General features: G+C 33.8%; 1 protein-coding gene across 1 annotated transcript in view; it reads right to left on the minus strand.

The window, feature by feature from the left end:
- POLQ (polymerase (DNA directed), theta) overlaps positions 1 to 13,701 on the minus strand; it is a gene marked incomplete at its 5' end in the record, with an annotated part of 107,105 nt that overhangs the window by 44,741 nt on the left and 48,663 nt on the right. The window contains 2 exons of the mRNA XM_010845421.1: positions 1,080 to 1,223; positions 3,975 to 7,072. Of these exons, the coding sequence (XP_010843723.1) occupies positions 1,080 to 1,223; positions 3,975 to 7,072 (3,242 nt within the window). The remainder of the gene's footprint in view (positions 1 to 1,079; positions 1,224 to 3,974; positions 7,073 to 13,701) is intronic.

The following is a 13,701-nucleotide window of genomic DNA, read 5'->3' on the forward strand; positions in this document are numbered from 1 at the left end:
AAACATCTGGAAGTTCATGGTTCACATATTGCTGAAGCCTGGCTTGGAGAATTTTGAGCATTACTTTACTAGTGTGTGAAATGAGTGCAATTGTGTGGCAGTTTGAGCATTCTTTGGCATTTCCTTTCTTTGGAATTGGAATGAAAACTGACCTTTTCCAGTCCCGTGGCCACTGCTGAGTTTTCCAAATTTGCTGACATATTGAGTACAGCACTTTCACAGCATCATCTTTTAGGATTTGAAATACCTCAACAGGAATGAGCTCTAATTAGGTAGGAGAAAATTCTAAACATTAAGATTCTAAAAATAAATCTACATTTCTCAGAATGTGAAATTAAAGACAAAAAAGTTATTTGGAAGTAAATTTTTAAAAAAGGAACTCATTTTACAGGGAAGTTTAGTATAAATGTATAAAACTACATCTAAAATAAAAGAAGTTCAAGTAACTACTCACCGTACGATGTTTTCCTACAAAACAACTGAAAATGTTTCGTGCTTACTCAGGAATAGACATTACACGCATCTTTTAAAATGTTTCCTTATTAATTCTGCTTCTAAAACCTAATAATCAACTAGGTATCCAACCACCATAATCAGCTCACAAATTATTTCTAGATCATATCCTTTTAACTCTATGACCTTTCCAAAGCCTGTGTGATTCAACTACTGTAGATGTCTAGCTCATCATTGCCTCTAAATGAGTTCCAGATATACCAAATAGGAGGAAACAAGCCTGTAAAGAAACTGCTTTGACCCAGTCTTCAGAAACAAATTTTCTAGGTGGCCAGCAAGTCCTTAAGGCTCCACTACCCCCAGAAAGAAAACATAGTATTAATAGCTCCATGTGACAAGCAGAAGGGAGAAAGGGAGATTGGGGGGTGCTTCTTAAAACATTATTCCAGATAATATGTGAAATAATGTATACAATAGCCAGGATTTTTTAAAAAATGAAAAGAGTTTTCTTATTACTAAAAATAAAGTCTAGGTAAGTATCAGGAGACTATTCTCAACAAAAAAGTCACTATCCTCATAGAGGTTGCATTAAAATTATATAACTTAGCCAAATAGTGATTACTTACCAGAATGCTTTTGTTCCTTCTGCAGTGAAAAATAGTAAGCATCTTTTCCACCCCAACATACTGCAAGCCCAACCAGTAAGATGTCATCACAGTCTTTAACAGGAAATCCATCATCTCTAATAGAGGCTTCTTGAGGGAAACTAACTATGTAAATCCAAAGTGAAATAGTTAAAAATCTCTAAAAGTCATTAAATTGAACATTAAATATGATAATAAAAACCATTTGATAAGCAAATTTTTCAGATCCCCTACAATATGCATTAAATGGATAATCATTTTTAGATGTTTATAAGATCTTTCTAGGCATCCCATCAATTAAGATAATTGTCACTATGAAAAATCTACCAAAGACTTCTTAAAAAGAGATCTGTAATAATGACTAAGTTTAAAATTAACTTCAAGTTTTTCAAAAGCTGCATTTTGAATTTTTATAACTCAAAAAAAAAGACCCTTGCACACCACAAAAAATTTACAGCAAACTCAGCAACTTTTAACACTTAGAAACTCCAACAGTTTTTAACAGTTTAACACTTAGAAAAACCAAGAGTCTTGCTGCTGCTGGTTAAAAATTAGGTACGGTTTTGTATATGCAGTCAACATTTTTCCTAACATAATACATTTTCAATTCCAAAGACGCTGGTCAAAAACATTAGGTCAACAACTAATCTATCTTATTTACAATTATATCCCCAATACCTGGAAAATAACTGGCACATATTTGTTAAATTTAAGTGGAAAGTTTTTAATCTTTCTAACTTCTAGCACAGGAAATGTACTCAATTTTGTTTGTTGGATGAAAAATAGAAAGAACTAGTTAACACTGAAGGTACATAAAACTTGTCATTAACACATATTCTTCCTGAGTTGAGTAGCAAACAAATACTTAGAACTTTATGAACAAATTGATTCATAATACAGAGATTTAAGAAATTTCATCAAATCTTTGATTTCCACAACATGTTGTCAAGCTGACTACAGCTATCCCCCATAATACTGAATCATTACTGTCATGAAATAAGACAGGAATACATGGTATTATTTGACTAAAAGTTTCAAGTCTCTGAAAACCTGGAAGAGTCCTGTGAGGCTTTGTGGTCAACACTGCAGTACAGAATTCATGACTATCAGTGGAGTTATAAATTCTACTTGAGATAAGTCTTGGCAAACAAGCTAATACACACTGAAAATAAAGTGCCTATTTGTTACGTACTTCTGTTATGACATAAGTGAATAAGGATATTACAGTTTAAGAGAAAATAATTCATGCTGCTGCTGCTGCTGCTAAGTCGCTTCAGTCATGTCCAACTCTGTGCGACCCCATAGACGGCAGCCCACCAGGCTCCCCATGAGCAATGATAATTAATACAAAGCATCATGTCTGCCATTTGCAACAACATGAATGGACCTGAGTAAAATAAGTCATACAGAAAGACAAATACTGTATTTTATCATTTATATGTGGAACCTAAAGAATTAAACAAATGAATATAACTAAAGATAAACAGACTCACAAAGAGAATAAATCAGTGATTGAGGATAAGGAGGTGTGAGGGGCAAGATAACAGTAGAAGATTAATTAGTACAAACTACAATGTATAAGTCAGCCATAAGAATATATTGTACAGAAAAGGGAAATAGAGCCATTATTTTACAATTACATTAAATGGAGTATAATCTATAAAAAACTGAATCACTATATACCCAAATCACTATATACCCAAAATTAATTCAATATTGTAAATCATTTATATTTTAATTAATTAAAACCATATCATTATGGTGCCACAAAAAAGCTGAACCATATTCAAAATATACATCTTAAATTTTAGAAACATATTCAAACTATTATATATATATATGATTATTACATATATATGTGTGCTGCTGCTAAGTCGCTTCAGTAATGTCCAACTCTGTGCGACCCCATAGACAGCAGCCCACCAGGCTCCCCTGTCCCTGGGATTCTCCAGGCAAGAACACTGGAGTGGGTTGCCATTTCCTTCTCCAATGCATGAAGGTGAAAAGTGAAAGTGAAGTCGCTCAGTCATGTCCAACTCTGAGCGACCCCATAGACTTCAGCCTACCAGGCTCCTCCATCCATGGGATTTTCCAGGCAAGAGTACTGGAGTGGGGTGCCATCGCCTTCTCCATATATATGTGTATATATATATGATTTCTTAAGAGAAATGTGTTTAATGGTAAAGCTCAGCACACTTTACACTAACACTAGGCATGACCAAGAGCTAAAGCAGCAGATATATATGAGAAACTACCACAGAGCCTCACAAAATAAAGAGATGAGCAAGACAACCAAACAGAAAAGCCCTATGGCCTCAGCCAGGGCAAAGCCCAGAATGGCATAGAAGAGCTATATTTAACAGACAGGTTCCTGAAGCATTAAGCTGTCAAACACTGTTCCAATTCTGGCCTCTGAACCAGACACACCAGCTGTGGTGTCTCCAGTCGCAATAAGCTTGGCTGCTGGGTCAGTGACTTGGGCGACAACACTGGTATGGAACTCCTGTGGGGAGGTGCTATAGCAAGGCTGTTCAGATGGGCTCTCTGGCCTACTTGGAAGGAGGCAGACACAGGATTGATAGACCCCAGGCACAACAACAGATCAGAGCCAGAGGAACAAACAATGTCCTAGTGGTCTACACTTTTTCAGTCTACCAGCTTTGCGCTCTTGGCCTCACTGCTCAGCTCTCCTACCCATGTGTCCAGATGTCCCCCATCTCTTATACAGAGTTGCACTGAACAACAAAGCTGTTCTACATGTAAACCTACACAGGAGAAACTTATTAAACTTTGAACAAATTTATTACATTTAATATCCAATTCTGCAAAGTCTCAGTCACACTATTTTACATACAAAAGATTTTTTTTTAATCTTACCTTGCTTAAACATACCACCAATAGTAGCACTTTTAGAAGATGTCAAATTACTGATCTTTTCATAAGCCAGTGAGATGGAGAATCGAGTTTTGCTTTGCCATTCCTTCATGAATGTTTGAAAGAGAGTTTGGTTACTTGCTACATCAATTATGGCCAAACTTTCAGGACTGCATGAGGCTAGAGTTAACTGTGATCCATTCTGCAGTAACTGCGGTGAAAAATTTGTGTCTCTAATAGAACTGTTATCTTTAAAACCATTTCTACTCTCTGGATGTAAATCATGGTTTTTATTATTGGAAGGTGAGCAAAATGAAGAACTTTCACCAAGTTTAAAACCATGACTAATTTTCTTAAGTTTCACAGATGTTCCAAGAATATCTGGAAATGCCAACTTAGAATCAGAAGGAATAGGTGTAGGAGGAATGAGTCCATTATCACGAACTATACAGTTTTCTTTACAAGGCAAGAGGGAGGTTTCACCATGAATGACATCGTTCTGTAGTGCCTCAAGATTGCCTCTTACTACAATTTTAGGTGAAAATGGAATTCCTTGTACTTGATTTGGCTCCGTATTTGAAATCACTTGTCTGTCATTTACCTCTGCATTTTCTCCATTCAAACCAGGCAAGTCTGTAGCAGTTAATTTTGGCTTTTCATTTTCTAGAGGACTGGACACTTGGTCTAAAATCCTTTGCAGTCCTGGACTTAAATCAAATGATGCTCCTGACCATAGAAATGAATTATCTTGCCTTGTGCCAGTTAACTTGGATTTTTGAGACCTTTTATCTTTTTCTTCTCCAATTACTTCTCTTTGGGAATCATCATTACCTACAGTCACTTGATCACTCAGTTTCAGTATTTTTAGAGATTCTGCAGTATTATGTTTCTCCTGGACAGGAACTATGTCTACATTGTCCAAAGCTGCAACCATCTGGACAGAATCGATTTCTGAAAATATAATAGACTCATCACTGAAACAAGACAATGGCTGCTGATTATCTTGATTCTCATTCATATCTGGTTTTTTAATTATGCCCTCTGGTTGTAGACACAGAGAATCATCGAAATGGACTGATGTTATTTCAGAAGGAAGGTGTTCTTTTTCTTGTCCATCAGGTCGTTGTTCTTCTACAAGGTAGTCTTCACTGAAACTGTCAAACAGTAAACTACCACTCAAATTCAAACTTGTTTCAGGAACTGGCAGACACTCTACTTCTGTATCAGTAGGAATTCTCTTTTGAGGAATCACAGGTATAACTGGCTTCATAGTTTCTTGTGTTTGATAACCTTGAAGAAAACTATTTAATTGGGAGTCAGTAACAGAAAGTTCACTGCCTTTAAAACATGGGCCATTTTCCCCTACTAGTATTGGAGAATAAAAAATTGGCCTTTCTGGAGTCAGGGTATCAACCTCATGTGAATCAGTGCTTTGCTTCACAACATCTACAGTCTTATGTTTCAAATGATTTGTCATTTCTAGTGAATGCTGTTCGCCTGGAAAAGCAACATGAGTCTCTTTCTGAAAGGAGCTCATTGAGCTCTGTTTGTCTAGGTTCTTCTGAATCATCCCTGTTGCCAGGCTGGTATCCTTGGGTCCTTCTTGGTTGGCATTTGCAGTTGCTATCTGCTGAATTATTTTCTCTGACTGAGTATCCAGGTAGAAACTATCTTCAAGATCACAGAGATCTAAACCTAAGTCAGAAACACAATTATTTTTAGTTCTGTCTGCTGCATAAGCATCTGTTCTTCCTTGTACTCTAGGAGTATCTAGAATATTCTCAGGCTGGCCTCTTAATTTACCAAATGCTCCACTTGGTAGATGTACTTCACTGGGTATCTCAATGCTGCTTATGATATCTCCTGATGCCTTAAGATTACTTGATTTATTTTCCTCAACATTAAACTTTGTACTTTCACATTTCATAATAACATTTGAGTCTCTATTCAAATAACTACTGTCTGTCTCATAGGGTATTTGTTTTGCTACTGTTGTATTCAGTTTGATGTGAGTATTTGTCTCTTTATTAAACTGCTTTTCCAGGCACTGGTTAATTGGATGGGTGTCATGGTGTTTCACATAAACATTCTGGATTTTTGAATCATTTTGTATCACCACTTTATTTTTTTTTTCTGATTCAACAGCTAATTCTCTTCCATTTTCACTGACCACACTAGTGGCTTGAATCACATGTTTACTCTGAGATCCTGTGATCAAGTGTTCCCCAAGAATATCATTAGGTATTTTATTGTTCCTAGAACAACTTTGTTCTGTTTGTGATGCAAATGGTATTATGTTACATCTTCTCTCAGCACGGAAAGATACATTTTTAGCAAATGGCTCTGGACTTCTAAATTCCATACTCATCTCATCTAAAGTAAAAGAGTCTTCACAATGAATAGAATTAGACATAGTCCGTTCTTGTAAATTGATTCTACGCATCTTTGTGTCTTTCACAGGGCTACTGTCGCTGGATCGTTTTCGATGCTTACCATGTTTCCAAGATTGAGAGATTGTACTCACTTTTTCTGAACTAAAATTTAAAGCTTCTCTTTTTGTTTTCCGTGATGAGAGAGTCCGAACAACTTTCGAAGTGCTTGCTTTCCCCTCATTCAGAGAAGTTCCTAGCTTTCCTTTTTTAATACTCAAAGAAGCCTGTTTTTTCCCTCTGGAGATGGAATGATGACACTCTTGATTCCCATCCTGAAATTTATAATAAAAGGAATCTGTATGTTCTCTACTTTTATCTAAATCTTGCATGGTATCTGGTAAGTGATTAACAGAATCACTAAATATTGTGTCACTTTTTTTCTTTGATGTTAATCTTTTATAAGAACTCTTAGTTTGAGGTATAAATTTGTGTTCTTTTACTTCTGACTCACTGCTGGTCAGTGAGTGTGTATCAGAATTTAGAAAGGAATGTAGATTCCATTGCACTCCCATTTCAATTAAGTCCTGCTGCAGAATCATTCTGGCTTCTTCTACTATAAGGGTTGCTGCTTCCCTTTCACTTAAACCTTTTCTGCCTGTCACCCAAATAGTTCGCATATTTCGACGCTCTTCAACTGCTTCCTCTTCCTCATCCACTGCCTTTCGAGTACTATACAAGAGACAGGAAATGAAATTAATTAATGCATTGATTCATTCATTAATACAAGTATTTATTAAGCATCAATCTGAGCTTTTCTAGTAACTGAAGAAATAGCACAGATCAAGAAGAAAGTATATAGACTCTCAAAGAACTTACATTCTAAAAACAAAAAACGTTAAAATAAAAATAAAAAAAGTTAAAACACATACTGTGTTAACTGTTGATAAATAACAGTTGTGTTAAAAAAAAAAAAATGAAGCACCAGAAAGGTATGAGTGGCTCTGCAATTTTTAAATAGCATCATCAGGGAAGGCCTCACTAAGACAGAATCCTTAAACAGAAAACTGGAGTTTATCGACAGAATGTGAAACAGAGCTCAGAGTAACTACAAGAGATACAAAATGAAGCGAGATAATTCAGAACTGAGAGATACAGAGGAGAACCAAAAATTTTTCATATAAATTCTGCCCAAATATCTAGCTGACCTCAAAACTATGCAACTGTGTGCAGACTCCAAGCAGCCAGGTAAAAGTCTACACAACTGAACAAAGATTTGAACTATTGCCTAGAAAAGTTTGAGTTCAGCCAAGCTAACTGACTGATAAAATATCAGTGCTCTTCATAGTAAAATAATAGATTCTACACCCTGAATAGTCTAACATATATGTAACTGAAATATCACAAAGAGAAGATGAACAGGATGAGGGAAATTTAATTTTCCATAAAAATTATGGAAGCCAAGAAACTTCTATTTCTAGTGAAGAAAGGAGAACAGGGACCAATTTAGCATCTCATCCACAATTAAAAAACTGAGGCTAGGCCATAAAAGACACTGCAGCTTCCATTTTGCTCTCTCTTGGGTCAATCACTCTGAGGGAAGCCAACCATCAAGGCATAAGGGTGTCATGAAGCTCTGTGGAGAAGCTCATGTGTAGAATTGAACACCAAATTGCCAGCATGTGTGTGAGTTATCTTAAAAGCAGATCTGAGTCAATCCTTCAGATGACTACAACCCTATGAGAAACTCAAACCGGAGCTAAGAGGAAAGTTGCTCCCGAATTCATGACTTGCAGAAACACTGAGATAATACATAATACTAGTTGCTTTTAAGACACTAACTTAAGTACTTTGTTCCAAAGAAATAGTTAAAACACCTAGTAAAACTATCAAAAATATGAAAAATAAACCTCAAGGCCTACATATCTGGAAGGGCAAAAGAATCACACTCTCATCAGAAATCTCAAAAACAGCACACAAAGCAAAGAGATAACATTTTCAAAAAACACAATAAAAGAAAGTATAGGCCGTCCAACCAAGATGTACTTCAAATATTAAGGTTATGGAAAAACAATTTTAAACATACAAGAACTTGGAGAATTCTATATTATATAAGCCCTCCTCATGAAATCTAAATCTACTAGAGGATAAGTTTCATCTGTTCAAAGACAGGAAGGAACACCTCAGCAGTAAGAACAATGGTAAAAATCTGAATAACTAAAAATGTAGATTATATTAATCTTCCATTCCTACCCCTACAAGGAAACAAAGGTGGAAAATTAACATACAAAATTTATATATTGAGATAAGGTAGAAATAATGCACTTTGAAAACAGAAGGAAAAGGTAGAGGGTAAAAGAAAGCTAAAGTAAGTTCAATGTCAGTGACTGCTGTTAAGGCAATAGATAGGAATTATGGAATACAATTAAAATCTTAACAAACCAGATAATAAAAGGTATCCAATAAAACAAAAATATAACTTTTCTAAATTTAAAAATAAAGTCCCAAAGAGCACCCTTAGATAAAGAAACATAGCAAACATTACATAATACATAATTATAAAATAATTTGAGAGAATTTACACCAGACATATTATTCATATCAATGTGAGCAAAATTAAATTATCTATTAAAAAGATCTTCATATGTTCATTTGTTATTTTTAATTATTAAAAAATTAAAATGAGGAATTACATTATAAATCATCAAAGCATACACACACCCAAAAAAAGATTTTCAATTTGTATCAGAAAGCAAAACACTACTACAACTCAATGTGGTACACAAAATTCACATCTAAAACAAAGCGATTCAAGAAAGCTAAAAATAAAGGCACGGGAAAAGGAATTTCCAGGCAAAGGGAAACAAGAAGAAAGCAGTGAGGGGCACTCCAAGAAGGGTATAATTTAATGCTCAAAACCAAAAGCACAATAAAGATAACTGTCTATCAGTCATATTTACTATGAATATTTACACTCTGAATAACAAGCCATCAGCAAACACTGTAAGAGACACAAGGGGACAAAGAGAGAAGTACACTAACAATTGGTAGACTTTAATAAATAATTCAAAGACAGATGAAGTACTGGCATTGGGGAATGAATAAGACATAATTAACACAATAAGGTAGATTTTGTGAAAATATCTCATTTTTATTATAGAGAATATATCTATCCAGTTTGTATTGATCATATTCTGTATTAGGAAACAAACTGTTAGTGAATTTCATAATGTAGAAATGTTATAAAACACACTTAGATTACAATGCAATAAAACTAGAAATAACTAACGACGACAAAAAAAGAACTTCCACCCAGCCAAAAAGGGAAAATATGCAAATTCCATAATTCCTATAAAGAAAATAATGAAAGCCTTAAATATCAGATGTCTGGCTACATTTAAAATAAGTGACCATAGGAAAATTCACAGTACTAAATTTATAGTATCAAAATTAAAAACACAGCATTTTATTTATCAATAAAAACATAAATGTCAACAAATTTCTAGTTCAACACAGATTTGGGAGAATGGCAATGAAACATGTAAAATATCATGTAGGAAACGAGTTGCCAGTCCAGGTTCGATGCACGATGCTGGATGCTTGGGGCTGGTGCACTGGGACGGCCCAGAGGGATGGTATGGGGAGGGAGGAGGGAGGAGGGTTCGGGATGGGGAACACATGTATACCTGTGGTGGATTCATTTTGATATTTGGCAAAACTAATACAATTATGTAAAGTTTAAAAATAAAATAAAATTAGAAAAAAAAACTACAAAAAGTATGACAAAGTAAAACAAAAGAAAGCAGTGGGAAGTAATAAAATTAAAAACTAAGGAATGAATGAGGTAGATTTTTTTTTAGTAGACCTCATGAGTAAAACAAAATCTTTGATTTTTTAAATTTACAAAATAGACCACAAGTTGATCTGAGGAAAAAAAGGAAGTAGAAATTTACAAAATAACAAATCAAAAAAGAGAAATGAAATATTTTAAATTCCTAATAGACTTTTTTACAGATCTCTATGAAAATATATTTGAAAATCCAGATGAAATAAATAATTTTGTTCAGAAAGGTTACCAAAACTGACCCCACTAGATGTAGAAAGTTTAAAGAGACTGATTTCTGAAAATATAAAACAGAGAAGCTGGTCAAAGAACTAACCCCACTAAAAGGCACAATCAAGATTGTTTCATAGGGTAATCATATCAAAACTTTAAACAGTTCAAAAGTACTGAATATAAGGAAAAATCTTCCTGTTTTTCATGAAGCAAGTCTGATATCAAACAATGATATCAAAACTTGAGTAAAGATTGTGCAAACACACACATGAACACATGTATGAAAACTACAGACTAATATTATTTAAGGGTAACAATGTAAAAGTATACTATATTAAATATTAGCAGATAGAATCCAGCATCATGTAAAAAATAATATACCACAACCAACTGAAATTTATTCTGGAATATAAAACTGACTGAATAGTAGGAAATCTTATTAATATAACGTGCTAACAGATGTAACAGGGGAAAAAAAAACCTAAGACTATCTCCATTGATGCTGAAAAACTCTTTAACAAAATTTAATACCCATTCCTGATACAAAACATTTGAGAAAATTGCAATTAATGGCCATTTTCCTAAAATGATTGTACGTACACACACATGGGGCTTCCCTGGTGGCTCAAATGGTAAAGAATCTGCCTGCAATGAGGGAGACCCAGATTCAAACCTTGGGTTGGGAAGATCCCCTGGAGAAGGGAATGGCTACCCACTCCAGTATTCTGGCCTGGAGAATTCCATGGGTGTATAGTCCATGCGGTCACAAAGAGTTGGACATGACCAAGCGACTTTCACTTTTCACACAAACACACATCATAATCCTGAAGCCAGTATCTTATTACGGTAGCAGAGGCATTTCCACTGGGAGCGTAAACAAAGCAAAAATGTCCACTATCTCTGTTACCACTATCTACTACCATTACCTATAGCACTATTATTAATAGCTAATTCAATCAGACAAAAGAAATCTGTCAGAAGCACAAGAATTGTTAGGGAAAAAGTAAAATATCTCTATTTGCAAATGATATGACAATACTTTGAAAATCTTTGAGAATCAATGATAATTGATTTAATGGTAAATGATAAGTAATTTAAACAATGAAAAGTATGGATAAAAAATACATAAAGCTCAATAGCCTTTACATACTCAAGTAATAACTATGTAGAAAATACAGAAGACAACCATCAATTAAAAACAGAATAATGATTAAATATAATAGAAATAAATTTAACAAGAAATGTATAACATTTGTAGGAAGAAAATTAAAACTCCTAAAAATCTGTATGAGGAAAATATTTTAAAACTCCTGATAAATCAGTTCTATTAAATTTCAACCCAATTCCAATAAAATATCAAAAAGCACTTTAAGTTTCATATGGGCAAACATGCAAGAATAGCCAGGAAAATACTGAAAAAACTATAAGGTAGAAGTTATCCCACCAGACATTAAAAGACACTATACAGCCTTTATAAAAAACACACTATAAAGTAAAGCCGCTATAAATAAAAGCATGGTGCTGGCTCATTAATTGACAGAAAGAATAGTAATAAAATAGAAAGTCCAGAAATAGACTTAATTACATATGGATATTTAATATATGATGGTGGCATCTCAAATCACCGGGACAAAGATAAACTCTTTTATAAATCAGAGCCACTGAGAAGTAAAACTGGATCCAGGCTTAACATGATACACAAAACTAAATTCTAAATGCATCAGGAATCTAAATGCAAACTTATGAATACTAAAATATGTGAATACCTCTTTAATCTCACTGTATGAAAAACTTTATAACTATGACAATTGAAAAGCAAAAATTAAAAAAAGATTGCTAAAAAATAAATGAAAGAAAATTCTGCATGGCAAAAATAATGCAATAAAGTAAAAATACAACTGGTAAGTTTTGAGAAAATTTATGAAATGTACACGTCAAACGAATGGCTGGAACTCTAATCAGTTTTAAAAAGAAAAGATTTTAAGATGCTTTAAAAAAAAGGAGGAGAAAGACTATAACTTCGTAGAAACATAAGGAAAAGATATAACCAGATAATTCACATATATTTCTTTAAATAATTCTGAAAATTTGAAAAAAATTTACCATCTTGCATATTTATAAAAATGCACATTAAAACCATACCAAGACATAATTTTTCATCTATATGGCTAGTAAAAGTGAAAATCTGTTTGTCAAAGAGAAAAACCAGAGGCTCCAAATGGCATCACTTGTGCGAAACTCATGATACCAAGTCCAGATTAAATACATAACGTAAATAGAGTTAAAAATCTTCCTCAGAAGTGTAATCTTTTTTTTTTAATTTTTTGGAAGTATAGTATTGTCTACAATAAGAGCTCTATTTTTTTGGTTTAAAGACAAGTTTTAAGGATTCACAATTCTAAAGTTCTAAAGAATATAACTAACTCAGATGCTTTTCAAGATTATGTTATCTAAATTAATCTATAATAAATAAAAACTAGTTTAAGCTTATTGATTTAATTAAAACAGAGCTGTCTTAAGAATTATTAGTATTATTATAATACTTTTATTCTACCTGACAAATTTGTCAGTAAGAAAAATAATTTGACATGGCAAAATGTTTACTATAATCTAAATATAATTGTTTAGAGTAGGGGTTCCCAAACTCTAAGACCTAGAGTTTTGATGTTTGATGTTTGATGATCTGAGGTGGAGCCGATGTAATAATAATAGAAATAAAGTGTACAATAAATATAATGCACCTAAATCATCCTAAAACCTCCCCCATCACCCACCTTGGTCTATAAAAAAATTGTCTTCCACAAAACCAGTCCCTGGTGCTAAAACAGTTGAGGACTGCTGGTTTAAAACAAGTAAATTAAATAAATAAAAGGACAATTAAAAGTTTTCTAGGTGAACTTTTCAAACAAGCTTCCTGAATTTTTAGTCTAAAACTCTAAAGTTTTGCCAAGACTAGGTTAAGTAATGGAAATTTATTGAACATTTAGATCATTCCAAATAAGACACAATAGGTGAAAGATTACCTTATGTAGGTTTATCTACTTTTGGCTTCCTATTATTGAAAAACTAGAGATAAAATTTGGGGTTATTAGTAAACATGTTTGGTGATGCCAAGTATAGGCACTTTCCATCTACCTCCACAAAGATTAAATCCTGAGTTGCTATAGATGTGACCTTCAACACGCCCTGTAAGGAGTTCAGGGTGGAGAAATCAGGAATTTCCCAGGCACACAGTGCTCTGGGAAAAACAGACAGAACACATCTTCAGATAGTTAGAAGAGTTTATGGGCCCAATTCTTACAAC

Source organism: Bison bison, unplaced genomic scaffold, assembly GCF_000754665.1.
Source record: "Bison bison bison isolate TAMUID 2011002044 unplaced genomic scaffold, Bison_UMD1.0 scf7180017864215, whole genome shotgun sequence".
NCBI lineage: Eukaryota > Metazoa > Chordata > Mammalia > Artiodactyla > Bovidae > Bison > Bison bison.